This window comes from Perca flavescens, chromosome 7, assembly GCF_004354835.1.
Source record: "Perca flavescens isolate YP-PL-M2 chromosome 7, PFLA_1.0, whole genome shotgun sequence".
Taxonomy (NCBI): Eukaryota; Metazoa; Chordata; class Actinopteri; order Perciformes; family Percidae; genus Perca; species Perca flavescens.
Genome location: NC_041337.1, coordinates 22,748,675 through 22,773,780, shown reverse-complemented (window position 1 = coordinate 22,773,780; position 25,106 = coordinate 22,748,675). Strand labels below are relative to the sequence as shown.

General features: G+C 39.7%; 1 protein-coding gene across 2 annotated transcripts in view; it reads right to left on the bottom strand.

Moving 5' to 3' along the window:
• LOC114558855 (thymocyte selection-associated high mobility group box protein TOX) overlaps positions 1–24,890 on the bottom strand; it is an 81,626-nt gene extending 56,736 nt beyond the window's left edge. For both annotated transcript variants that reach the window (XM_028583122.1, XM_028583123.1), the window contains exon 1: positions 24,297–24,890. In XM_028583122.1, the coding sequence (XP_028438923.1) occupies positions 24,297–24,401 (105 nt within the window). In that variant the 5' untranslated portion in view covers positions 24,402–24,890. The remainder of the gene's footprint in view (positions 1–24,296) is intronic.
• Positions 24,891–25,106: the final 216 nt, after the last annotated feature.

Sequence of the window (25,106 nt, the reverse complement as noted above, 5' to 3'; positions counted from 1 at the left end):
TGCGACTGCGAGGGGTCACCGCCTGCCTTGTTCTCACACGTGGAGCACTGAGCGTGTGTGTGTTTGTACGTGTGTGGGAAAGAGATAGAAACCGCACACACTTGTCTATGAATGATTATATGAATGAGTGTGTGTGCAAGAACGTCCCAAAAAAAGAGATGTGTGAGTGTGTGAATTTATCCCAATGTCTGTACAGTTGAGCCTGAGTGCCTTTCCCACTGTGTGTGTTTCAAAGTGTTTGAGTCTTTCTGTGTGTGTGTGTGTGTGTGTGTGTGCCTTGCAAGCTCAGTGCCAGGTCTCTCTAATGAGTCTGTCAGGCGCTGTTAGCGACGGCGTGCTCCCCTGGCTCAGCCCACTCCTACAGACATACTGTGATTAGCCGGGCCAACGGCACGCCACCGGGCCAGATTAAACACTCACCACGCCGCCAGGGAACACACACACACACACACACACACACACTCAGCACAGCACACATTAGAGCAAGCATTACACTCGCCAGCCAAAGCACCACACACACACACAGACGTACTTTGACACACACAGCTACATCTTCATCGTGCCCATTAGCCTGCTCGGATACAGTAACGCGTACTTGCCCTCCAGAGCCAGGTGTTGACGCCAATAGAATTGAAAATGAAATGTGGAATATAAACACAATACAAGCCACCTATGGCACCAGCTAAATGCTAATATTTTGTTAATCTGTCCGTTATTATTGAATTCCTGTCTGCCGCTAATCTTGAACATCACTCAGAATTAAGGCCAGCCCTTCTGGCTCCAACAGCTTTCAACATCTTCATTAAAGCGACATGATTCACTAATTACAGGTAATTACCCTTTAATGAGCGGCCCAAATGAATAAGCGGTTATGCAGAGGAGGGGCAGGCGTGAGGACACATCGTTTTTCATTCCTCTGGGCCAAGAGCGGATTTTGACTGGGTGTTACAGCCTGACCGTTAGCTGAGACATGGTGGTCTGGTTTGAAAAGGCTAGCTTGACCGTTGCTTACACATCTGTCAGACATAAACCTGGTGTACCATACAGGATACTGAATATGAGTTAGTTGACTATTTGAACCAGATGGGTACATACTGGGTCATCTCTGTTCACACAAAACCAGTAGTTCTGTACACAATCATTATATAGAAGGGCTTGCATATCAGTTTTCTCAAACTTATTGTTTTATAACCCCTTTATATAAAGCAGAGTCTGCCTTTGACAAGCTGCATATGTCTATGAGTTAAGGGCACTTCATTTTTATGTTATTTGTTTTTTTTGGGCAGAACAAGGACTGTGGATTTTGTCCCCCAATCATTGAAAGCTCATCAGGAAGGGATCTCTTCGGACTTGCTGCAGACTTGTACCAGTCGTACAGCCAAGATGTTGCGTGCATTGTCGTGGAAACATGCAGCCACTGTCATGGAACCTCTCGCGCATCTGTGCGAAAGGTTGTCAGTGGAGCGTATATCCGAGCGTCTCCAACGCATCCACCTGCAAGGTTGTCAGCTGTGTGTCTGGCTCTTGGCGCTGGTAGTAAGTTTCTCCCTGTAAGGGCCCTTTTCTTTTGCCACCTTCTTCTCTATTTCTGCTTAATTTTCTCGTAATTTCACCGTTTAAACGCTGTGATGATAATTCCTCGAGCTTTGAGCTGCTCCGTCTCTGTGTCACTCTTACACTGTTGCCCTCGGCAACTGATAGTTTAGTATCCGAAAATGTCCAAATTCTCAATACCCACTTAAAAATGCTCAATGACATGTAACAACATACTTTGCATTATAATTTTGATATATTTTTAATTGTCATCAATTTTTTCTTCTTCACATAGGCTAATTAAAGGTATTTCCACCGTAAATTGGTGCATAAAAGTGTGTCAGAATGCAGGAAATGAAGTCTTTGATGCTCAAAATGTTCCTGGGGGCGGATACCCAGACCCCCCACTATGATACAGCCCCCCATCATGGCCCATACATACAGTACAATATACCCACTACAATACATTAGACTACACCACTGGCTAATGTTAATTGTTGGGTATAACTCTTACATTTGTTTGCCTTTTTGCTATGATGCTTGCTATGCTTATACAACAATAATTCCGTTTTAACTCAACAAACATGAGATCTAATAGGGTGTAATTCAATGTAGAACCGCCACTGTATAGTGGCACGTGTCATGTAGCTCTACGCCAGGGGTCGGCAACCTTTTTAATATGAAGTGCCATTTTAAAATGTTCTTGTTAATCAGTGTTAGCATTAAGCTAGCTGTCATCGAGCCTGCTCAGGCAGATTTTTGTTCCTTCATGCCACATTCTGTGAAGAAGGCAACGAGTACTAACCAATCAAAAGCAGGTCTAGGAGTAGGACGCGTCTTCGCAGAATGTGGATGGGGAAAAGTCAATCAAACTACCGTAAACAACAGGCTGTGCTCCTGCCAATGGCTGAAGAGGTCATTTTGGTAGCGCATGAGAGGACACTTCAACATTTCCAAAAAACAATCTTGCACACTTGTTGCTAGTGTGCCATTGCTTAAGCAACCCCATGCCGATGGTGCCACTGGCACGCGTGCATTAGGATGCTGACCCTTGCTCTACGCTGTGAGCAGCATCAAGCAGAGAGCTACAAACTTAGCAGAAAAAAAAGACCTTAAAACGCGACTTGTTAGTGCAAAATAAGGACTAGCAAGTTAACTAGCAGTTAATAAATAGATTGTAGCCTATTTTTCTTTTACCATGCAAAACCGTTTTTTATTACTTGAAAAACTAAATTGGGTTCAGGAAGTCTTTTCAGGTATCCATGCATAAAGCAGTCTGCTAGAAGGAGCCTATAGTGTTTGACACAAGAAGAAGCATGATCTTAACCGGCATTGAGAGACTGGTTTAGACAAGCTGTGATCACCTTTGAAATCAACAACAAATGTGGGTTTTTCCTTGGTCAACATTAAGAGGGGATATTACTGGCACTGTTGAGACGTGAGATGTATAACACATTTAAAGTGGTAATGGGTAAAGTGGGCAGCTTTTCTAACTGTGAAGGTGTAGGAGGTGCATACTGTAAACTCTCAAAAGAGGAAGGTGTTCATAGTTCCTTTGTTGATTAACTGGGGGTGGGGGGGAACAAGCGAAAATAAGATTGATTTAACAACTTGCCAACATTAAAGAGTATAGTTTCTTATATTGGGCCTGCAGAATAAGTCCCTACAAGAAGACACTGTGCAAAATCTTTCCCCTGTTTCTTCTTCACTCCCTCGCTTGATGACTCTCGTGCCAAATGGCCTATTTTTACCCCTCCGTGTGGCATCTCAGGGTATTCTTTGTCACCACCAAGTTTCCTGTCATCAGTGTGTAGGTATGGTTAAACGAAAAGACCTGTCTCCCTGTCTGTCTAACTGTCTCCCTCTCAGATGTGGTCAAGATCTTTGTCTCCATATCTTAGGTAGTGTGGCCTTGACATCTTTATTTTGCTTTTTACACCTTGCTCTTAAGATATGGTAACATACTACACAGAAATATTGGGTTAAAGTATAGTAAAAAACAAATTGTTTGCCTTTAATCCAGGCCCCTGAGATTAGGATATTTACATAAATAACCCTTTGTTTACAATTCACTAATCCAATTACTGCGCTAAAGTTCATTCAATTTGTGCCCTGACAGTGAACCCCCTCCCCCCACCCTCCCTCAACTAAAGCATATTTATCATGATGCCATATGCCCCAACACAACACTGCATCTTTTCTCTAGCTGAAATGTGCAGAATGTGATATATTGTACTGTGTGGCACAATGGAGTAATTGTGTTTTGTCCCTTGAGGGAAATTATGAGTTAGAAGAGGAGGAATATCAGCGCAGGATGTATGCTTTCCAGGCTCATATGACGATCCAGTTGTGTGTGAGAGCAGCTCGTGGAGATATAAATGAGGGACTTGATTTCTAGGATGTAACTATGTTGCCTGAACTCTATTACAACTGGCTTCAGTTGCTTTCTTAGCTTTTCAATGTCAAGCTGTATCATATTTTTTGCAGCACGACAATGTACTTTAATAACCTCTCTTTCTGCAGGGCAAAACAGTATAATAGGCCTATATATTTAAAACTATCCCAAATCAGTTCCAGATGTATATGACAGTAAAATGATTTCATGAAAGACAAATATAAGTTGGCTTAAAATGATAAACACTGAAATGCCAAAAGACTGCATGAAGTTGACTGTCCTCTTTGTACTGCACCTCCTCTCCAGCTTGACGCACAGTGCCTCTTTTGTTCTGCCACTCATTGCTTATGTTACTGTAGAACACTAATGCACACAGATCGATAGCACACTTTCCATTTCAACACATTGAGCTGATGTACGGACACACAGTTGGAATTGATCCTGTCCTGTCAACACAAAGTTTTATATCTGTATGTCTTTTTCCTGCTGCAAAATAAATGGTCTTTAAATAAAAGCTTTTTTTTAACAGCGTGTTCACAATCTCAAACCTGTTTTAGCTTGACGTTGACATCTCTGTATTACACGTTGAATAACTGCATTGCTGATAATGATGTAAGGCTAGGTGCAAGGTGGTTGGGAAATGGTGTAACAGAGGCATAGACACAGCACATCAAGATCAAAACAGAAAATCTGGCCCATTCGAATGAATCAAATATAAAAACGTTCTGTCACTTCCAAATGCCTTCTCTTGCATGTTGTAGACCATTTATGATTGGGGAAAAAACATCATACTGGCTTAAATAAAACTATTTTGAAACAGCTGTAAAGTCATAACAGCCATACAATATTTTTAATATACCAATAAAACAATAAGGATGAAATGTAAAGAAATAAAGAAAATAACCAAACAATGCATGACGCCTGTTGGTCTAGAACAAACAAACCCAGCAAAATCAATTACCTCCCCCACAGGATGTCCACCGCATGCTAGCGGGTTTTTACAACCACGGCTGAAAGGTGCAAAAACACCAAGCATGTTTCAAGTAAGCAAAACTATCCATCTGCACGTTTAACAAGCTCACAGTACATGGTGCACTCCACAGTCTGAATATAGTCTGAAACCTTTACTGGCATGAAGTCTGAAAACAGGAACTGACTGGTCTCACTCAAACAGGTCATTGTGTGCAATATACTGTGTGAGTGTATAAAAAGAGATGACGGATTTAAGGGGACACTTTTTTTATACTGAGCTTGCAGCAAGATGCACAACAAAATGTGATCATGTTTTGCTTCCGCAAACGATTTAATCTTGCAGAAATTCAAGTTCAAATGTTTCCTTTGCTTTTCATGTAATGTGACAAATTTCTGTCAAGAGAGAAACACCTTCTTGGAGTTAAACTGAAAAATGTCAAAGCACGTCTTGCACATTCACAACTTGCTGCAGGCTATACAGAATGTATTTACCTTTAGACAATTAAATCGGTCTGTTAAGACTTCTGATCCTTCCTGTACATGGCTGTTTGAGTATGAAAAACAACACCAGGAAGAATCTGAATGTTGTTTTTGCCCAGCTATAAATCATATAGTGGTCTTTTAAAATGATACACTGTAGGAGGAAACTCCTTAAATGTTGTGAAGCTCTCAGCCCACACAATACAGTAGGTGCTTTTGAGACCAAGATAAAATGTTTTCAGTGATAACAATAAAACAGCTCTTCTTGGTTCGATGAACCAAACCATCAGCTTCTGAAAGATAGAGATGAAGAGAGAAACAGAGAGAGGGAGAGAACTAATCTCATTACCTTCTCTTCCTGGCATAAGAGAATATTCATTTCTCTGTGGCAACCGGCAGGAGGGTGACTATGGAAAAAAAAATTCAATCGCACAGCCCACCATTTCATTTTCCATGTAATTAAATCAGTTAAATGTTATAAAAACATGTAAACTCCCGTCAATGACTTAGAGCCATTTGCATTTTTAATTAGGCTAGATTAATTCTAATAAGGGAGCTGGGCGAAGGCGATGACAGAGCCGGCTTATTGTGTGTCTGTCACACTCATTTAATTCTGTCATTATGTCCCATATCCTATTATGATAATTGGCTTTTTATTCTCAATCAACAACAAGCCAAGGCTATTAACTAATAATCTCTGACTAGTGCACTTTTAACCCTAAACATGTTAGAAGTTTGCCACCTTAAAAACAGAAACTGGCTGATAAAAGAAGGGGAAAAGCAAAAGCAGTGCTATGCCCTGGCTTATTCAGCCTAGCTACTTGCTCCAAATGAAAAATGACTGTCAAGAAGCTGCATGTTGACACTTGGCATAGGGTGTAAAGCAAACACATTAGACGGAGGAAATGGGTATCACCATCTTCCCCCTGCAAGGTAACTAAGCAGAGAAGACGAATGTGTCTGATGTGTTCAGCCATTTCCTCTGCTCCCTCTCTGGGGAGTCACTTGAAAACAAAATCTCTGAAGAAACTGGCCCTGCTGTTTAATTGAAAGACACTGCTGCAAACAAATAGGGCAAGTGCTAACAGATTACAGCCTGGGAGACATGCAGCAAGCCAAACGTTGCTGACAAAAAGATGATGATGTTGTGGGTGAAAATAGCAGACATAGGCCTAGTCGTAACAATGCAGAGAGCTGCAAAAATAACTGCAAAAAGCACTGTTTCTCGTAATGGTTCATTAATTAGAGATTGTTGTAGGCTTAGTTATCCTGGCATTTCTTAGAGGCAAAGCAACTATGAAGGCATATCTTACCTTGTTAAGTTTCAATGTATAGGTGCAATAAAGCTCCTGTTGTTACTGTATGCAACTCACTTTACGGTCTAAGACCGAAACATTGTATTTTCTAAATAAATTATTGCTTGCGTAATGGTCAGTGTGCGGGATTCTTTATAAGCTCTTGATCTGCTACTTTTGGTCACATCCTACGCACCTGCCTGACAAAAGAGGTGTGCAAAAAACTTTCCTACGTTGCACTGTATGTAACTCACAAAACTGAACAGCAAACTGGTAATTCAAATTCAAAAATACAAACTGTTCTATCATTAGAAATATATATATCAACATGACATTTCTGACTTAAACAGCTTAGCGTGTAGTCAGATAAGCTAACACCTAACCTGGAAAGATTAAAATAGTTGGAGTTGCACTTTTTCCAGTTAACACAAAGCATTATTACTTCACCAGGTCTAAGTGGTTTCCTTAGTTCCATCCAATAAGGTATAACACAATTTCTACCTCAGAGAAATCTTTGTATACATAAAACTCCATTTTGCACATCTATTCCTGGACTGTGTATCTATTGTCATGATATAAATAATTCCATTATCATGTCGGGTCACACCTTGCCAAAGAAGGTAAAACCATTTTCTACATCCTATTGCTTCCTTGCACAGCAGAAAACACCAATTGTCCCCTAGATTGCTGCCTCAGCAGCATTACCAAAGAGGAGCAGTCACATGCAATGTGTGGTGTTAATGCAACTATGTAGGAAAGAGAATGCCATCCAGTCATATCACTAGTCACCATGCGCCATGACCTTTGTTGTCAAACGTGTGGTCAGAGACATTTTGAACCCAGTCACACTACTGCAGTGGTTAAGTTATGTGGCGTCTTGTTTAAATTGTCAAACAGGAAATGTGCATTGAGCTTTTACAGCACCACAATGCCAGTCATCTGACAACCGCAATCTAATTGTAATGTTGTAAAGTTTTTTTTCACAAGATAATAAAAAAGTGTACAATGAATGCCATCAAACATTAGGTAAAATGGATATATCTTACAAGTTTTTTTTTTTTTTTTATGAATAAGATTCCCATAATCTTCAAACATAATCTTAGACCTGCATTAGTTCTGTGGAATAGTTAACACCTAATTCAAGAGCATGATTTCCAGTCTTTCACTGTTGCAATATCAAAGTTAACTCTAACTTAAGTAGCAAAGTCAATCTTAACCAATCAAACACTGAGAGTAAAAGCAATCTTTGTATGATCCAAATGTCTTCAATCATGCTTTTTAACACTCAAAATCATATCAGGCTGGACTGAACAGTAAACACTTTTCTTTCATCGAAGGTAAATGTCTTCATACATGTGTTTTCCTTTTATAATCAAGTGAGATATTTCTCAGTTATTGTCTATGCTCTGTTAATTTCAAATGTAACAAACAGGCTTGACTTAAAAAATAAGTCCTTACACAGCATACTCATTCATCCAATATAAAACTATGTCTGTGACATTGTCAGTCCTTTCGTCAGAAGTCAGTATAATAATGGAAAGAAAAATGCCATGCCTTCAATAACTCAAATGTACTGTTAACAATGGCAGGAAAGCGGTGGGGGCTGGGAGGGCTTTGTTTCAACAGAAGCCGCCCTGATGCAATTGACAGTTGGACCTTTAATGTTTGCAGTTTCTTACTGGCTGCTTTCCACTCAACAAAATGCTTGTACAGTCATCTCACTCATTCTTAACTCTAAAATTAGCCGTGGAGTGCAGCAAGCTGTCAGTGCTGATTCAGTCGGACAGGCACAGCTCGAATGTATTAATTTTCTCATACAGGATAAAAGTGCTTTTCCAGGTTTCAGTACTCCCCACATTGCCTATATACCCGTGCATTAGAGTACTTTTGAGAAGCCACTTTTTATTTACCGGAAGAGATTTTTGAGAGATTTATCTCCAGTATGACCCCTCAAACAGTCCAATTACATCACTTTTAGCATTCACAAGACAAGACTTACTTAATAAACCTTTTTATTGCACAGTTGGACCGTATGAAAGTGCCATATGGCCTCACAATTTACATTTTACTCAGTAATTATCTGTAAGAGGACTTTATAAGTTCCCTCTTGAATACACACAAGGTGAGCGTTACTATGGGGACGAAGAGTGCTCCTCTGTGCTCCGTAGCGCTCCATTGTGGCGAAAGACAACAGCTGTCTTTACCTTTGGCAGGCAAACAGGCTCATTAAGGGCGGCCATGTTTGTTTTTGTGCCCGATACCTAGCCCTTAGCAAACACTGCCATATCTCCACTCCACAGCCCTCGCAGTCTCAACATTTCCTTCCCTATTGTGAAGGGAGGCCCTGGCACGTTGAGCCTGCTGTACGTTTTTTTTTCCCCCGCGAGCTCTGGCCGTGCTGCCAGTGGCTCTCAAAGAATGCGTGTTTAATTGAGAAATTTAGTTGAGGTTGGAGCTGATGAAATGCTGAAATGCAGCTAGCACACAGCTGAGATGCTAGGAATGTTGCGTATGTGTTATATACATAATGTATTTCATTATAATGCCTAATATCACGCCTTGTGGTCACAAGAAAGCCGCCTTTGTTTGTTGTGCCATCGACATGATAAAGGCGTCATTATTTGGTCTGCTCACAGCTAACAGTAAAATCTGCAGTGAAAGGTTTCCTTCGCATATTTTCTCCTCTGTCAGCACTGTCTGTGGCTTGAGTGACAAGGCAGGTTAAATTCATAACGCTTTGACAAAAATCCCATTTAAAAGGGAAAATGGCATTGAATGTCATTCCATTACTGCAGACGGCAAACATGGCAACACTCTAACCCAAAAGGCATTCACATTAACTTATACAAAATAGCAGTAAGATCTTTTTTTTTTTTTTTTTTGTGGCTTTCCTATAATATATGTACAGCACTGGAGTATTGTCAGCCAGAGCATTTCAAGCGTACCCTTCCAAAATGTACTCACTTATATGATTTCATCCCTTTTCACCATTTGTCAAGCCCAAAGTCACAATGCATTGTGAAATGAGTTCTTAATGTGGAGTAATGAGGCTGTCATTGCAAAGCAGTCTCTGCTTGTTTGAATTTGACTCATGTCGTAGATTCAATTAAATCAGCTGAAGTCAAGCTGGCCCCAGGCCAGATCGGTAATGGGTGACCTCATTCAAACAATGCTCTGACATATTGATACAATAAGAGGAAGGGCCTTGAGTCGACTGCAAAAGCAAACTACACTCAAAAGCGATAAGGTAGAAAAATTACAGTGAAGTCACCAAAGTGTTTGAAAGATTTATGTGTCTTCAAGGGTGCTCATGTAGCTGTTTTTTTTTTTTTTTTTTTTTACATTTTTGCTGCCAAAGTTTTTGCTTGTGTAAGTCAGTCCTAATGGAGTGCAATAATACTCAAAATGAACATGGCACAACATGGCAAAGGCAATATCTAACCGTATATAAAAGATAAGCATCCCTATTGTCAATATACTAAAAAAGTATATATGCTCTGTGAACTTTGACCCCAGCCAATTCCTTTGGTTATAATAACTGAAAACTAAATTGCTCGAGATAAAACTACCTTACAGATTTTAAACACAGCTGGCCCATCTCTTCTTTTGAAGGGTTTACTTGTCCTCAGAAGTCTAAACTGATTTATTTGGATGTTGAAATGCCTGGAATCTAAATCATGACACAAACACTCCCAAGGCTATGTAAACAACATTTCCAGTTCCAGTCTACAACCATGCTTGTCTGAGCAATAGGACAGCATTGAGTGCCAAGGGCAAAAGCACTTCTCACTTTTGGAAGTGTCACACAGTTATTAAGAGAGGGTGCCCCCAGTTTGTATAATAGGGAGTATGCATCGCTAAAAGGCGTGTTTTGACCCTGTTCTCGATGTGCAATCAATTACGGTACTTATTTTAGGGTACATTTACCATTTAGTGTGTGTACATTTACAGTTTGGAAAGACAGAGACATCCTGAGTGCTTTGTAGAATAAACAGAAATGAGGGAACGAAATCAAAACGGAACATCTTGCTTTACTCACTCTTGTTTCTCTATTCACCAGGGCCAATAGCGGTTTCAGTAAACAGATAAAAGAACACACATACACAGTAACTGCATCTCATTAAGCTGCATTCCGTCTGGCTCTTATTCCATTAGAAATTAGAACTCGGGACAATTAGTGGCAGATTGGTCTCAGCTCAGTGCGCTATAGTTGCACTCTCAAGGCTCCAAGATTACTTAATTACAGGCTCATCTGAAAACTGTGCGATTGTACTGTGCTGGAGCACACAGCGAACACCTGGAGTGAGGGTCAGCCACAACAAATGAATAAATGAAGAATTATCTGCTACTGTATAATGGAAAAATCAAGTCAGACAGAAGTGGGTTAATAAAGTGTGGCTGTGAGAAGGTGTTGTGATATTAGAGATGCTGCTTGTTCTTAATGGTTTTAAGAAGTAACTTTAAAGGTCCCATGACATGGTGATATTTGGATGCTTTTATATAAAACTTATTGGTCCCCTATACTGTATCTGAAGTCTCTTTGCCAAAATTCAGCCTTGGTGCAGAATTACAGCCACTAGAGCCAGTCCCACAATGAGCTTTCCTTAGTATGTGCCATTTCCATGTCTGTAGCTATTAGAGAAAGGGGAGGTAACCTTGCTCCTTATGACCTCATAAGGAGCAGATTCCAGATTGGCCCATCTGAGCTTTCATTTTCTCAAAGGCAGAGCAGGATACCCAGGGCTCGGTTTACACCTATCGCCATTTCTAGCCACTGGGGGACCATAGGCAGCCTGGAGGAACGCATATTAATGCTAAAAAACCTCATAAAGTGAAATTTTCATGCCATGGTACTTTTAACTTTACTGAACTATTATAAACTACATGCAAAATGTTAGTCTAACCCTGCTGGTCTGTGATCCTTTCTACCAAAGGATACCAAATGGGATGAGAGAGGCTAATGGTTTCCTTGTTTGGGAAACTGCTTACTTCAGTTTTGGTTTGTCCCTTCTTACAGATGGAGGGGTGCAAATATTCCAGCTCTATGGCATCTCTACTGGTCAGGATGGGACTCTCTTTTATAGTGCAGCCCCATGTAGCCATTTAAGCTGCAAATACATGTGGACCAATAACTTCAATTTAGCATCAAACTTGAATGAAGTATCTTAGCCTCACTACAGTTTGTTTCCATGGACAGAGTGAGCACAGAAAGCAAGGTATTTTATCAAAATCCTCTGGTGGTTCATCATTCTGCTTATAACAAGGACACAAAGCACATTTTTCTGTAATTGAACCAACTGTAGTTTATGTAACGACTGACCGTTCTGCCCTTCAAGCTAGAGAGAGACAGAGGGAACGATTTGATCGCTCCATGGACTTGTTCTTGTCACGTGACACTGTGTCCCATTATATTGTGATGTTGTCATAGGGAGAGAGGAAATGAAATGCCTTAAAGCTATATGGGAAGTGTATATGTGTGTGTGTGTGTGTGTGTGTGTGTGTGTGTGTGTGTGTGTGTGTTTGTGTGCGCGCACATGTGTGTGAGTGTGTGTTTGTGTGATTAGTCATGCAGTATTCACAATTTTTTTTAACTTGTGCAGTTCTAATTGGGCAAGTTGGGATTGTTGTGTTATCACTTCCATTCAATCATTGCAACTATTGACCCACAATGATGCCTTATGTTTGTGGTTAAAGTTTGTACACAGTTTCATCAATGTGAAAAAAGGGTTAGGGTTAGGGGTTAGGATTTTTGCAATATTAGCAGGAATACATGAGGGTATTTAGATGCTTAACATTAAAGCACCTTCAACTTGGAACGTCTGGGTCTGTAGCACGGGTTTTAAAACTCTGTTGAACTTGATGACAAATTAAAATTGAGCATGTTGTGTGCGGTAATGAGATTTCAGCAATCAAACCAGGCGAAACAGGAAATTATACAGTAGATGTTAAAATTCCCCAGACCTCCAACTGACGTGAGCTGAGGTCAACAATCAATCATGTCGTCTTTTGCCCCCATTGCCCCATATGAAAAACATTCGAAAGGGAGCAAAAATATTATAAGTTATTTCTTAGAGAATCTATCTCTTATAGAGAAATGCACTTGTTTACACATGCACTTGTTTACTTTGTTTGGTTTTCTGCTACCTCTACAAACATTTGAGATGCTTAGTTGGCACGAGTTTTTTTTAGATTTTACTTTTAAGTAGTTTTAGGTTCTTTACAAAATCAAATTATTTTTTAGCCAAAACTGACTACTCACTTAATTTGCACTTGTTTATTTTGCAGACACAAAAAACAAAAACATAATTGTAAAACGACTCTGTACCAGGAAAGGAGGGCTACTCTTAATTTGCTATATCTCCCAGCCCTAACTTGAATGCTTTGAATATAGCTCAGTTTTGCATTTTGCTAAATTTTTATGCAAATGTAATGCCTGATGGTATATGAGCGGTTTGAAAGCTTGTTTCCTTCATGACAGCAATATGAACACATATCCCTATGAATTACTATGCTTTAATCTCCTTTGTACCTAAATAAATGATAATTCATAAGACCTCTGGTGGCTCTGGTGGACTTGATGAGGTTAGTGAGTACTGTAATAATAATAACAGTACTGTTTATTTGTGGCAGGTGTCTGGCAATACTGTGTACTCATAGTGTTAAGATTCAAATAGTTTACTAATTCACTTTCTTCAATGACTCATATAGTGCATACTGTAGGATGAGGTTTTATGAGTGACACTAAGATGCAGAGGAGATAAATGCATACTGTTTCTATATGGTTGGTTTTATTATTGCTTTCATGTCTTCTTTTATGTATAGGGGATTTTTAGCTCAAACCACCAGACGTGACAAAGATTGTAGGGGAAACACTGCATTCAACTCAGTGAGTTAGAATTTAAACTGTGTTTCATCCAGTCATGGCAGCCGTATAGTTTCTCGAGTTTATGGTGGGTGGCGGCTGATGCTTTTGCTCTGAAACTGTACCAGATTGCATCATTATTTTAGACATTTTAATGGAGTTGCTGTCATAATCCGAGTAATTATATATCTGCGTATGTAAACATGCCTACTGTTTTACACTTGGTGATAGCCGAATCTAGATACAGATAAAGGGACATTTTTCTCAGTTTTTAACAATGGAAAAATTGGGGACAATGAGCGATGAAAGAAGCTGGTTTTTTTTTTTTTTTCAACAAGTCACCGTGTCAGTTGAGAATTTCCTTTGTGTGGGTTGCTGTGTTCTGGGGATGTTGCATGAATGGGCAGTCAGCATTTAGGGTTCAAAAGAAAACAGCAGCCTGAGCTCCTGTCTGTGTGAAAACCAAGGCTACAGTGCTCTGTATCAAGTGCCATTGTTTTGGTAATAGTAAACCTGGGGCACTTGCCAGGAGGCATTAGTCATTCATCTAACAAGTTCCACAAAGCAAACCACAAAGTGCTCCACTGTCATCTTCCTCTAATTGAATTCTAAGCACATAAGCACATTTCCAAGTATCTTACAGCAAGGTATACACTTTCTGATGACTAGCTACCTGAAGTATGGCTGCCATGTTTGTTTATCTGTTCACTTTCCTGACAGGAAGCCAGCTCATTTGGAAGCATATTGGGTTTTTTGTAAGTGAGGGAGAGAATGAAGAGAGAGAAGAAGGGAGGTGGCGGGTGAAAGGCGGATAGGAGGGGATTAGGGCGGAGTGCAAATTTTCAGCAGGCCAGGCATACGACATGATCTCTAATTACCCACAAAGTAACCCGAACCACAGATTAGGCTGCATTATCAGGCTTAATAAAACATGACCATCTCTCAGTTTTCACTCCCTTTCCCTGTCCAGCTGCCGCAAACATTTGTTCCTGGTTATGACATTTCTGATGCTTTTGCTAAGTAACTGGCCTAACTGTACCAGTTGTTGTTTAACTGCAGCAATAGGTACAGTTTGGTGCTTTTGCTTTTTTTTATGTGATAGTAAATTGAGTAATGTTGTGATTTGGACTGTTGAGGGGACACAAAAATAAATGTGATGACATCACCAAGCATTATTAGAAAATTGCCATTAATATTTATAAGTAATGTCTGACATTTTTGGACCAAACTAAATCATTAGTTGCAGACCTACAAACAGTACAAAAGCCCAACAAGGTACTTGCATTCTCTGGGTAACAACATTAAGATTAAAGGTATATTTTCCTACTTACCCATGGTTTTATTTAAACAGGTTTTAAGATTATCATCTCTGAGAGTTATGCTGCCACCACAATAAAGTAGAGGTGACTGTAACTGCATTTGTGGTGCACACAGCATTTTTGAATAACACAACAACATCACTTTACTACAGACCTTTAGATTATTGGATCACTGATCCAGATTTTCAAAAACATGTTGCTGTGTAATTCTTTATATGTCATTTTTCATTGCAAATTTCCATACACCTTCATTGTATTGCTCTGGCAGCACCTGGGCAAAATAAAACCATCCAACTAGAGGTGAAATGTTTTTGTAATTAGGGTAAAATTACCCTTTAAATCAACCCCCTGATTAATCAAGTCAAGACCAAGTTCTCTTTAGCCTTTAACTTTTACTCTTTCACATACACTACACTCTGATCTGATTCCATACTGGGTGTGCACACACACACACGCACACACACACGCACACACACACACACACACACACACACACACACACACACACACACACACACACACTAAGCTACTTTACTTGGAAAAGAGTTTTCTACAGTTTGGAACTGCTACTTTTACTGAAGTAAAGGATCTGAATACTTCTTCCACCACTGCTAAGGTGCCAGCAACCCACACCAGAGCATGCATATACACACACATACACATATACTTGCTTGGTTCACGTGGGTTGTGCCAGTAAGTGCTGCTTTAGGCTATGGTTTTTCACTACTGTCTACTGTGTTATTAACAATTCTATAAAAAGTTTCCCTTTCCTGTGTTAACCATACAGAGCTGCTATAAGGTTGTTGAAGCCTGCTGTAGTTAAGAGAGAGACAGAGTCCTCGATAGCATAACACCATTGACCGTATGAACTGTATATCATGATTTCCAAAATTCTACTTTCTTTCTTCTGTTTGTTTTTCTTAGCGACATCACTCATCAGCATGGCTCGTGGCCAGCTTGAGACTAAATATTTCGACAACACAAAAAGAGGGCCTCTTTCTCTCGCTTTCCCTCCCTTTTCTCAACCAACAAGTCTCCTTTAACCCTCTACCTCACTTTTTCTTTATCTATCTCTATGTTTTTTATTTCTATAACTCTACAGCAAATTCTCCATTTCTCTCTGTTTTAGGTAATTCCCATGTCTTAAACCAAAGATAATAGCATTGCAAGAACTAAAACCATAGAATTACCACTGTAATTTCTGTCACACTTTTCTCTTGGCCCATTTTAAACGATCATGGAGCTCATCATTAGCTCTAAAAGAGGAAGAATGAGTTTGATTACCTCTGTGGCTCTGTGGCTCTGTGGGCTCCCGCAGTCTCTGCTGACTGAATTGGACGCAGACGATTACAGCCTTGCACAGGCAATTATATCTGCCTGCTAAATATGTCACACATAATAAACACATGCTCCTGACAGACAATGGACAAGGCGAGACAGTCACAGCTGGGGAAAGAGGAAAGACTGCAAATTCAGGATCATATAGATTTATCAACCCTGTCTTCCTCAAGTGGAAACCTCTCACAGTCCAAATCAATGCATGTCAGTGAATTAATGAAAGACACCAGTGCTCAGGTTAGAAGTCAAAAATCTGCCAGTTGATGGCAACCTAAAAAAGTAATCTGATTGATCATCTATCTCCCAAGAGAATAAGATTGATCTACACAGATGAGGCACAGTCAGAAAACTACTATTTAAACTTTGTCCTTTCACATCATTCTACTTTACGTGCACTGTTTATGTGTTAGTGGACAATAAGTTGAACTCTGGGCTCTGTACCTTCAGGCCGCAGTGCAAACATGGCACTGACAACAGGCTGATAATATTTGTTAAGGATATTCAGTGAAAACAAGGGAGGGAAAGAGCCTTAAATCCCTGGCAAGGAGCTTATACCATGGCCCATGGTGTTTGCACAGGACATACCTCAGGAAGCTGGGACAACTGAGAATGTTTGTCCAGCTTCCAGCCTCTTCCATGCATACATACATACATACAGTACACAGTATATACATACTCTACACATAGTACAGACATACATACGTACATACATACAGCACAGTACATACTGTACACACAGTAGATATGCAAATACATACATACATACAGTACAACACAATACATTAATACTGTACACACAGTACATACGTACATACATAATGTACACACAGTACATATGTGAATACATACACACAGACATACATACATATATTCATACATATGTGATTACATACAGTTGGCCTACAGTAGGCATGCTGTATTTATATAGGGCTGTGATTATTATTTATTCTAATGACTTTTATCAATTTTTATTTTCAATTATACAAAACAGAGAAACATTTTTTGTATCATCGATTATACATGGACTATATACTCTCTTACAGTACACTCATTCCCATTTGTCAACATTTGTTTACTGTCAGCAATGAAACACTAGCCTGGTTCTGTACTAGCTTAGATGTACAATATCAGGGGTATAAGTATATTGTAACTTTCCCAATTGTCCTCTTTGGGTTTTCCTTTGTTTTCTGTTGTTTAACAAAATAAAAATTTGAGTTACTTGGAAGTTACCCCATAAATTAAAATGTATTAAAAACACATAATGGGGAAGCTCAAAGCTCCAATCATCTTGTCAGTGCAACTGAGGTTAAACCACTAGAAAAACAGAAATACAGCTGCAACAATGCATGCTTAATTATTACAAGAGATGACAAACATCAAACCAAAGCCTAGACCAGATAGATAGATAGATAGATAGATAGATTGATAGATAGATAGTGCTGCATTATTTGCACATCAATTTTACCATGCTGTCATCCATTTACAAACATAATCAACATTTAACTAAACACCCAGGGGCCTACTCTGCAGCAGGTGCTGGTGCAGTTTCTTTTTCTTTCTTCTTCTGCAGTAAGATCGAGAATGCCATCGCACTGCCCCATGGGAAGGCCCAGGCTGACTAATGGCTGACTAATGTAAGCACACTACAGTGGGGCGGCTGGTCTTAATTATGGTAACAGACGCTGAGGGGGGACGCACTGGTACCCACCAACGAGGAAGTAGTTTAGCACTGCCAGGGCCAATAATTAGCACATGGGTAGCCCCCACCACTGCCACCACCACACATACATTCATACTGTCACTCTCATAACCTACATCAAACACTGCATTTTAAGGCTAAACAAAGAGACACAGTGGCATTTAAGTGGTGAAAAAGCTATATGTGATATTGCGGCATTACGTGTCTTATTACCTTTCATCAATATTAATATATTAATATTAATATTATTTATTTTTACATCCCCACAAAAAAGTCACAAAAAAACAGACATAGACACCTTGTGGTTGGTTGTGCAAAAGACTTTTTACACAGACACCTAGGTGAAAATAAAATTATAAGGCAAAAAATCTTTGTGCCATATGCAGGCTCTGTGACTCAGCCAATGTCAGAGCCAATTCCAGTTTATTGAAATGATTTCACATATTCAGAATCCCTATTAAAAATCTCCTCCACGTGTCAGGGCAGGGAGAATATGATTTAGTGGATGTTTTTGCTCTGCCCCTGCTCACTGTGTGTCACTGGCCCTTACTGTGGTATGCATGGCCTTCCTCTGCACGGGGCTATGAAAGCAATTGTGATTGTGATTCCGTAGTCAGCAAAACGCTTGAATGACCCCGAGTTAGCACACACACATGAACACACGCACTCCCGCACGCACGCACACACACTGTCCCCATACACCCACACACACACACACACACACACACACACAGTCCCCATAAACACACACACACACACACACACACACACACACACACACACACACACACACACACACACACACACACACACACACACACACACACTGTCCCCATACTGGGCCACTGATTACTTCAACCCATTTGACTCTCACTCATCCTTTGATTCTCCCTTTCTGCCTCTCTGTCACATGCCACAGAGTTTTGCATTTGCTAAGAGCGACAATACCACTCAACATGAACATATACTATAGCCTGCATTACAGGGACGGGTTACAGTTTTTTACAATCACTTTGCTACTAATTTCAGAACCTTGACGTCATTTTTCAAAACTCTAGACACAAAACTCACAACCAATGATCAAAATACACATTTTTCAAAACTCTAACACTTTTTTCAATTGCTTGGATACAATACACATAAACAAAAGATAATTTGTTCATTTAACAAAGATCACTTGTTCAATATGACACAACTTAACATCAAAGTACTGCTATTTCAAAAAGCAATTCACACATTACATTTCAGATTATTGTCTATTCATTTCATTACAATCATCTAACTATCAATCCATACAACTACTCAAAATGATAAGTAACTGTTGCATTACTCTTAATGCATAGTTGTACGGAAACAGACAAACAATATTCCATGTTTAGATCATGAAAGCTACCAAGATACAGAGATTCATTGTCACCAGTTAACGTGGAGCATGAACCAATAGAATACAGTATCTATGGGTGTAATATTTCATCATAATTCTTTACTCTAATGTACTACTGTTTCCCAGACACTGTTTCTATGGTCCCATGTACTACCTTCACTGTACTGTACTACTGTTTACCAGACACTGTTTCTATGGTCCCATGTACTACCTTTACTGTAATGTACTACTGTTTACCAGACACTGTTTCTATGGTCCCATGTACCAACTTTTCAGACTATTTACAGTATTGACAGTATTGCACTGTATGGATTCATTCCCTTGGAATTGCTTGTCCAATTCTTCCAACTCACTACTGATGATTGAGATATATAATTTACAGTTGTGAAAAAATTAGGACACCCATGCTAAAGTTGACTAAAAAGAGGAATAAAAAAATCATCTTTTGCAAATTGATCTTAATGCCTTAATTAAAGAAAATGAGGAAAAATCCAATCTTTAAGGACACCAATTTTCTTAAATAAATAAATATTCTTCCTTAAAATACAAGGGGCATAAATAAGTACACCCCTATGTTAAATTCCCATAAAGGCCGGCAGATTTTTATTTTTAAAGGCCAGTTATTTCATGGATCCAGGATACTATGCATCCTGATAAAGTTCCCTTGGCCTTTGGCATTAAAATAGCCCCCCCACATCATCACATACCCTTCACCATACCCCCCCATCATCACATACCCTTCACCATACCCCCACATCATCACATACCCTTCACAATACCCCCACATCATCACATACCCTTCACCATACCTAGAGATTGGCATGGGGTACTTTCCATCTCTATATGCAAATGAAACCATCTATTAGACTAACTGAAATAAAACCATGCCAATCTCTAGGTATGGTATATATATATATATATATATATATATATATATATATATATATATGTGTGTGTGTGTATTTACTTGTAGTACCATAATGAAACATGTATCACCTATTTTGTACTACAATATTTAATGATTGTACGAACGATGACCCAGTGAAACTATGGGTAGCTTGTGTGTGGGTGATCTAAAGTAATGTTTCAATGGTATTTCACAATATATTTGTTTTTTGAACCAGTGATTGTGCAAGTGCAAGACTTCTTTAGAGATATGAATGCACACTCTAATGTTTTGAACATTGGACAGTCTGTGTTACAAGTGATGACTGTTTTGAGTTTTGTGTCTAGAGTTTTGAAAAATCACATCAAGGTTCTGAAATTAGTAACAAAGTGATTGTAAAAAACTGTAATGTGTCACAGCAATGTTTAAGTACTTGAGGTACTAAAAATAACCATTGTACATTTAGCCAAACAATAAATATGTCTGTGTTTATTCAAGGCCTTGTTTCACTTAAGGATGATGATGGAAACCAACTAAATATGTCAATGCAAAGTAATCAAACCTTTGCGCAACATACACCAGCTAGTCCTGTAATAAAATAATAAAACTGAGATAAGGCATTCAAATGGAGCGCATCATAGCCCAGCTTATCTGAGGCAGAGGAGACCACCAACTAACAAAGCCAGCTCTTCAGTCATGCCCTAGCTAGGCAGATATCAGTTGTTGGGAGGATATATGAGCTGGGTGGGGCCTGGGTGTATAAACACAGGGCCTACTCTCTCTGCACTCTGTGCTATTGCTATACTGTATGCAGCACCTCACCTCAGCAGCGGCAGCAGCCAGCACTGTTTGATTAAGGTATTCAAATAAAGGAGCAGACACTGTGTTCCCATTTCACAGAGCAAACTTAAAGTGCCGGACAAACGACAATTACAGTTGTACATGTTGTGTAAGACAAAATGCATTTTTAAACTTTTAATGCTTTCTACAATACATAAAGTATAAATTTGTATTGTATTTGCACAGTATATGTGAGTAGTTTATGTACCCTGCAATCTGTGAGGCAGCAGACAGCATTAAAACACAGCACAATGTAATATTACCATCAGAGCACAAAGCTGTTATAATGGTATTATTCTGTGTCATTTCTCCTCGGCTGTGGGAGAACACCACAGTAATAAGAGAAACACACACACACTCACAGTGAAATAAAGTGAGTATTAAAAGTATTGAAGTAGAAATCTTTAGGGTTATTTATGGATCTTTCTGGATCATCTCAATCTGCGCCTGAAGTACCTTGTTTTTCATTTTCATTTTATGCATCACTTTCTTTGCGTTCTTCACCTTTTTCTATTTTTCAGTTCTGAAATTGTGATTACAGCACAAACTGATTTGGCAAGCAGAGTGATTAATGTTGTTCAAGGACCTGTCAATGACAAACGTTGGCTGGGAAAGGGTTCACATTTTCTCATCGCAAGACGTTTTTGTTGATCATGGACAACGCTGCCAAAGTAACGGAAATGGTACATGCAGCGATTGCTGATCACAGTAAATATTAGCCCATTAAATGAGGTAAAAAAAAAAGAATACATTCAAAAGCAGCATGCATAAACAATTATGAATGAAACAAGCTGCAGCTCCAAATGAGCAGTGTGACAAAGGCTGAAAGCATGACAGCAGCACAGCAGCACATGTGTTCTCTGGAAGTAACATAAACTTGATAATTACTCAAACTAAGCTTGTGTCGATGCACAGCATCCAGAGTGAGTCAGTGGCACAAAAGACAGGTTTGCAAATAAACAGACTATAAAGCTAAAATACCAGCACATGCTCATTTTATCCACTTCAACTTGTGTGTGATTCCGATTAAAACTGTTAATTTCACAGCAATTAAAGGAGAGAGAGGAGTTTTTTAAGGCTGTGAATTGCTTCTTTTTTTTAAACAAGAATACTGGAGCCGCCAGAAAGGAGCAATGGTGCTAAATCTCAACATGGTTGCCAAATTGCAACCATCTTACCAGAAGCTTCTTTTTATTCAGAGTATTTTGACTCTTTTCCAATAATTTTATCCCAAATGAATATTTTCAAGATAAACTAGAAGCCAACAAACACAATGACAAATTTAGCTACAAGCCAAAATATCCACATGATGAATATGCAAACCAATTGACCTTAATGCTATGATTAGCCTTTTGCCTCCACACTGCTTCAGAAAGAGACCTGGGCAGAATTAGCTGTCAGAGATGATTAGCAGCAGACAGATCTTATCCATAGATACAGTATCTATAACAAATCAGATGTCTATTTAGTGCCACAGCCAGTTTGACAAGCGTTTGAGGAGAGGAACTTGACCCTGTGCACTGTGTTAACAGGACACCAAGTGATCCCTGCTGCTCCCAGGCCTCATTTGCATTGCTAGTGAAGGTAGTTAGTGTTACACATGTGATGACAGCAAATTATACCTCCTCATGTGGAAAGAGCCCCCACTCCCTCAAGCAAAGGGAGTGGAGGGATTTCAATAATTCAAATGAACACTTGTAATTTTGAGGGTTGCCACGCTTTTGTATCAGTGACAGTAGTTTGTATCACTTTCTCCCTTGTGATAGCATTTTATACAATTTAATATCTAGTGGCTTTGTTTCCAGGATCCATGCAGTGTGTGAATATCAGAATATTCTTGAGATTATCCGCCTGGAGGATGATCCTAATTCGTTTGACCTACAAAAAGACAGCCTGTGCGGAGGAGACAATTATATGAGTCCATTTGTGTGTCACAGGTGTAAATCTGCCTCATCAGTAAATGTTTTGTATATACCTTATTTCATCTGTGATGAAATGCGAGTCGAGCTTCGTGCTACCAGATCATTGTTTTTGCTCAATTTTTTTAAGATCTAAATTGGGAGATGATCTTTTCAGTTGATAACTGGAATGTTCCTTTCGGTTACAGAGACTTTCCATTGCCCACACAATGAAAGACAAACATCCCCAACTGTGTATTATTCCCCTCATTGTCATACCTAAAAGCCATCTTTCTCTGAGAGCCAAATAACTTTATCTCTATCTAGAGCAGCCGGTCAACATCAAGAGTCAGTTGATTTGTAATATTCCAACCACGGTAAGTGAAAACAACAAGTCTAATTGTGTGATTGCAGATGGCTGAGATGCTGGTAACACTATTGGAAGCTGTATCTCTTTTAATTAAACAGTTTAAAATAGTTTTCCTAGTATTTCCCCAGGGTATATATTGTGTTTTTGGTACTCATTAGTAGTTTTGCTGTGACCTTATCTTACTTTGTGGTGTTTTGATCTCTTATGGCAATACATCTAGAGATTTCTCTCCATCCTTTAAGTTATTTATTATAGGATTAGTAAGCACTGGTTGTTTTTCTCAAAGGGTTGATGATTTATGTTATTCTTGGAAAATGTCAAGACTGCAAAATATTCATAAAGCTGTTTTAAATGCCACCTGCGCACTTGCAATGGAGTCAGTGCAGGTCACAAGCCAAAAGCCGCGGGGTGTCAAACAGAGAGAGAGAGAAAAGAGTGATACTTGTACCAGTCGGACTCTGTGGTTTCTCCTTACAAAGTAATTAACAGTACATTACTGGCACACATCCATTTAATCGTTGAACTCCCAGCGGAAAACCATGTAAGCTATAAGAAATCATTGAGAGGGAAGATAATGTTGGAGCAGCTAGAGAGCAGAGTGGGGCAGTATGGATTCTATACAGCCTCTGGTATTTCACATCGGGTGGGACACTTAATGCCAGCTTTGTGCGAAACACAACTGCACAAAAAATAGCATAATAACCATGTTGGTTGGAGGAAAAAAGTTGCCCTACACATTTTCTTTCAACAGCAAACTAGAATGTTTGTAGGTTTCATTCTAAAGTGACAGTGAATACAAATCCCGTTTCTCGTTCCAGACTGAATTAAAACCAGGGCACTTTATTTGCTGACACTTGACATTTTTTTCTGGAAAGTGTGCTGTGTGTTTGGGGTAAGTGAGCGCCCGTGGATAATAAAGCATGCGTTTGCATTGCGTGAATGTTGCAGACTGTATTTGCTCATAGGGAGAGACAGGTGAAATATTAAGCATTTCAATGCACGAGGCAACACGGTTTGTTATTTACCTTGTTCGAGTGGTAATAGTCCAACGAGCTCAGACAACTTGGATCAGTCGGTAGGGAGCATGAACCCACATTTGCCGGGGGCGCAGGGTAAAATCTCACGTCCATCTCAGGTTGTGCGAGACTGAAGGCATGAAATCACTTTCAGCGTCTTTGACTCACTATTGTCTCAGCAAACACAACGCCGAAGCAGGAGAGACAAAAAAGAAGTGGGGGAGTTTTACTCTGTACACTCTTCCCTCACATCCGTTCGCGGCCGAACTTCGGCACCAACTCTGGTGATGCGCAGTCCTCTCCAGAGCCCCGCACCAGGATGCGAAACACTCACTCACTCAAAACGGATAGAACAAATTTCATGGATACACACGTGTTGGCAAAACTATCCCGTTGTTCCAGAACAAATAAAAGCAAACCTCCAACTTAGGTCCTCTCTTTTTTAGATTTTTTTTCTACGGCTGAACAGCAGCCCATAGCCTACATGTGCAGCCTCTGTTTTCTCACTGCTCTCAGGACTCCATACAGGCTTTGTTATGGAGGTGCATATTCTTGCATTGGTTCCAGTACAGAAGTGGTTGGACTTCCCTCTGCCATGCGACCTCTGCCGATAATAAACGGGAATGAGGAACGATGGGAGAAGGGGGAGGGGAGATTGGTGGCTGCCTTGGCAACCGCTCTCCTTTCTGCAACTGCGCGCTTCTGATTAGCTGGAAATCTAGTAGTGTGCACGGACGGCTGTGCATTATAAGACGCACTCTGCTCCCATCAGTGGTTCATAAAGGCTTCCATTTGGGTTATTGTGCCAAGGAAGATGGG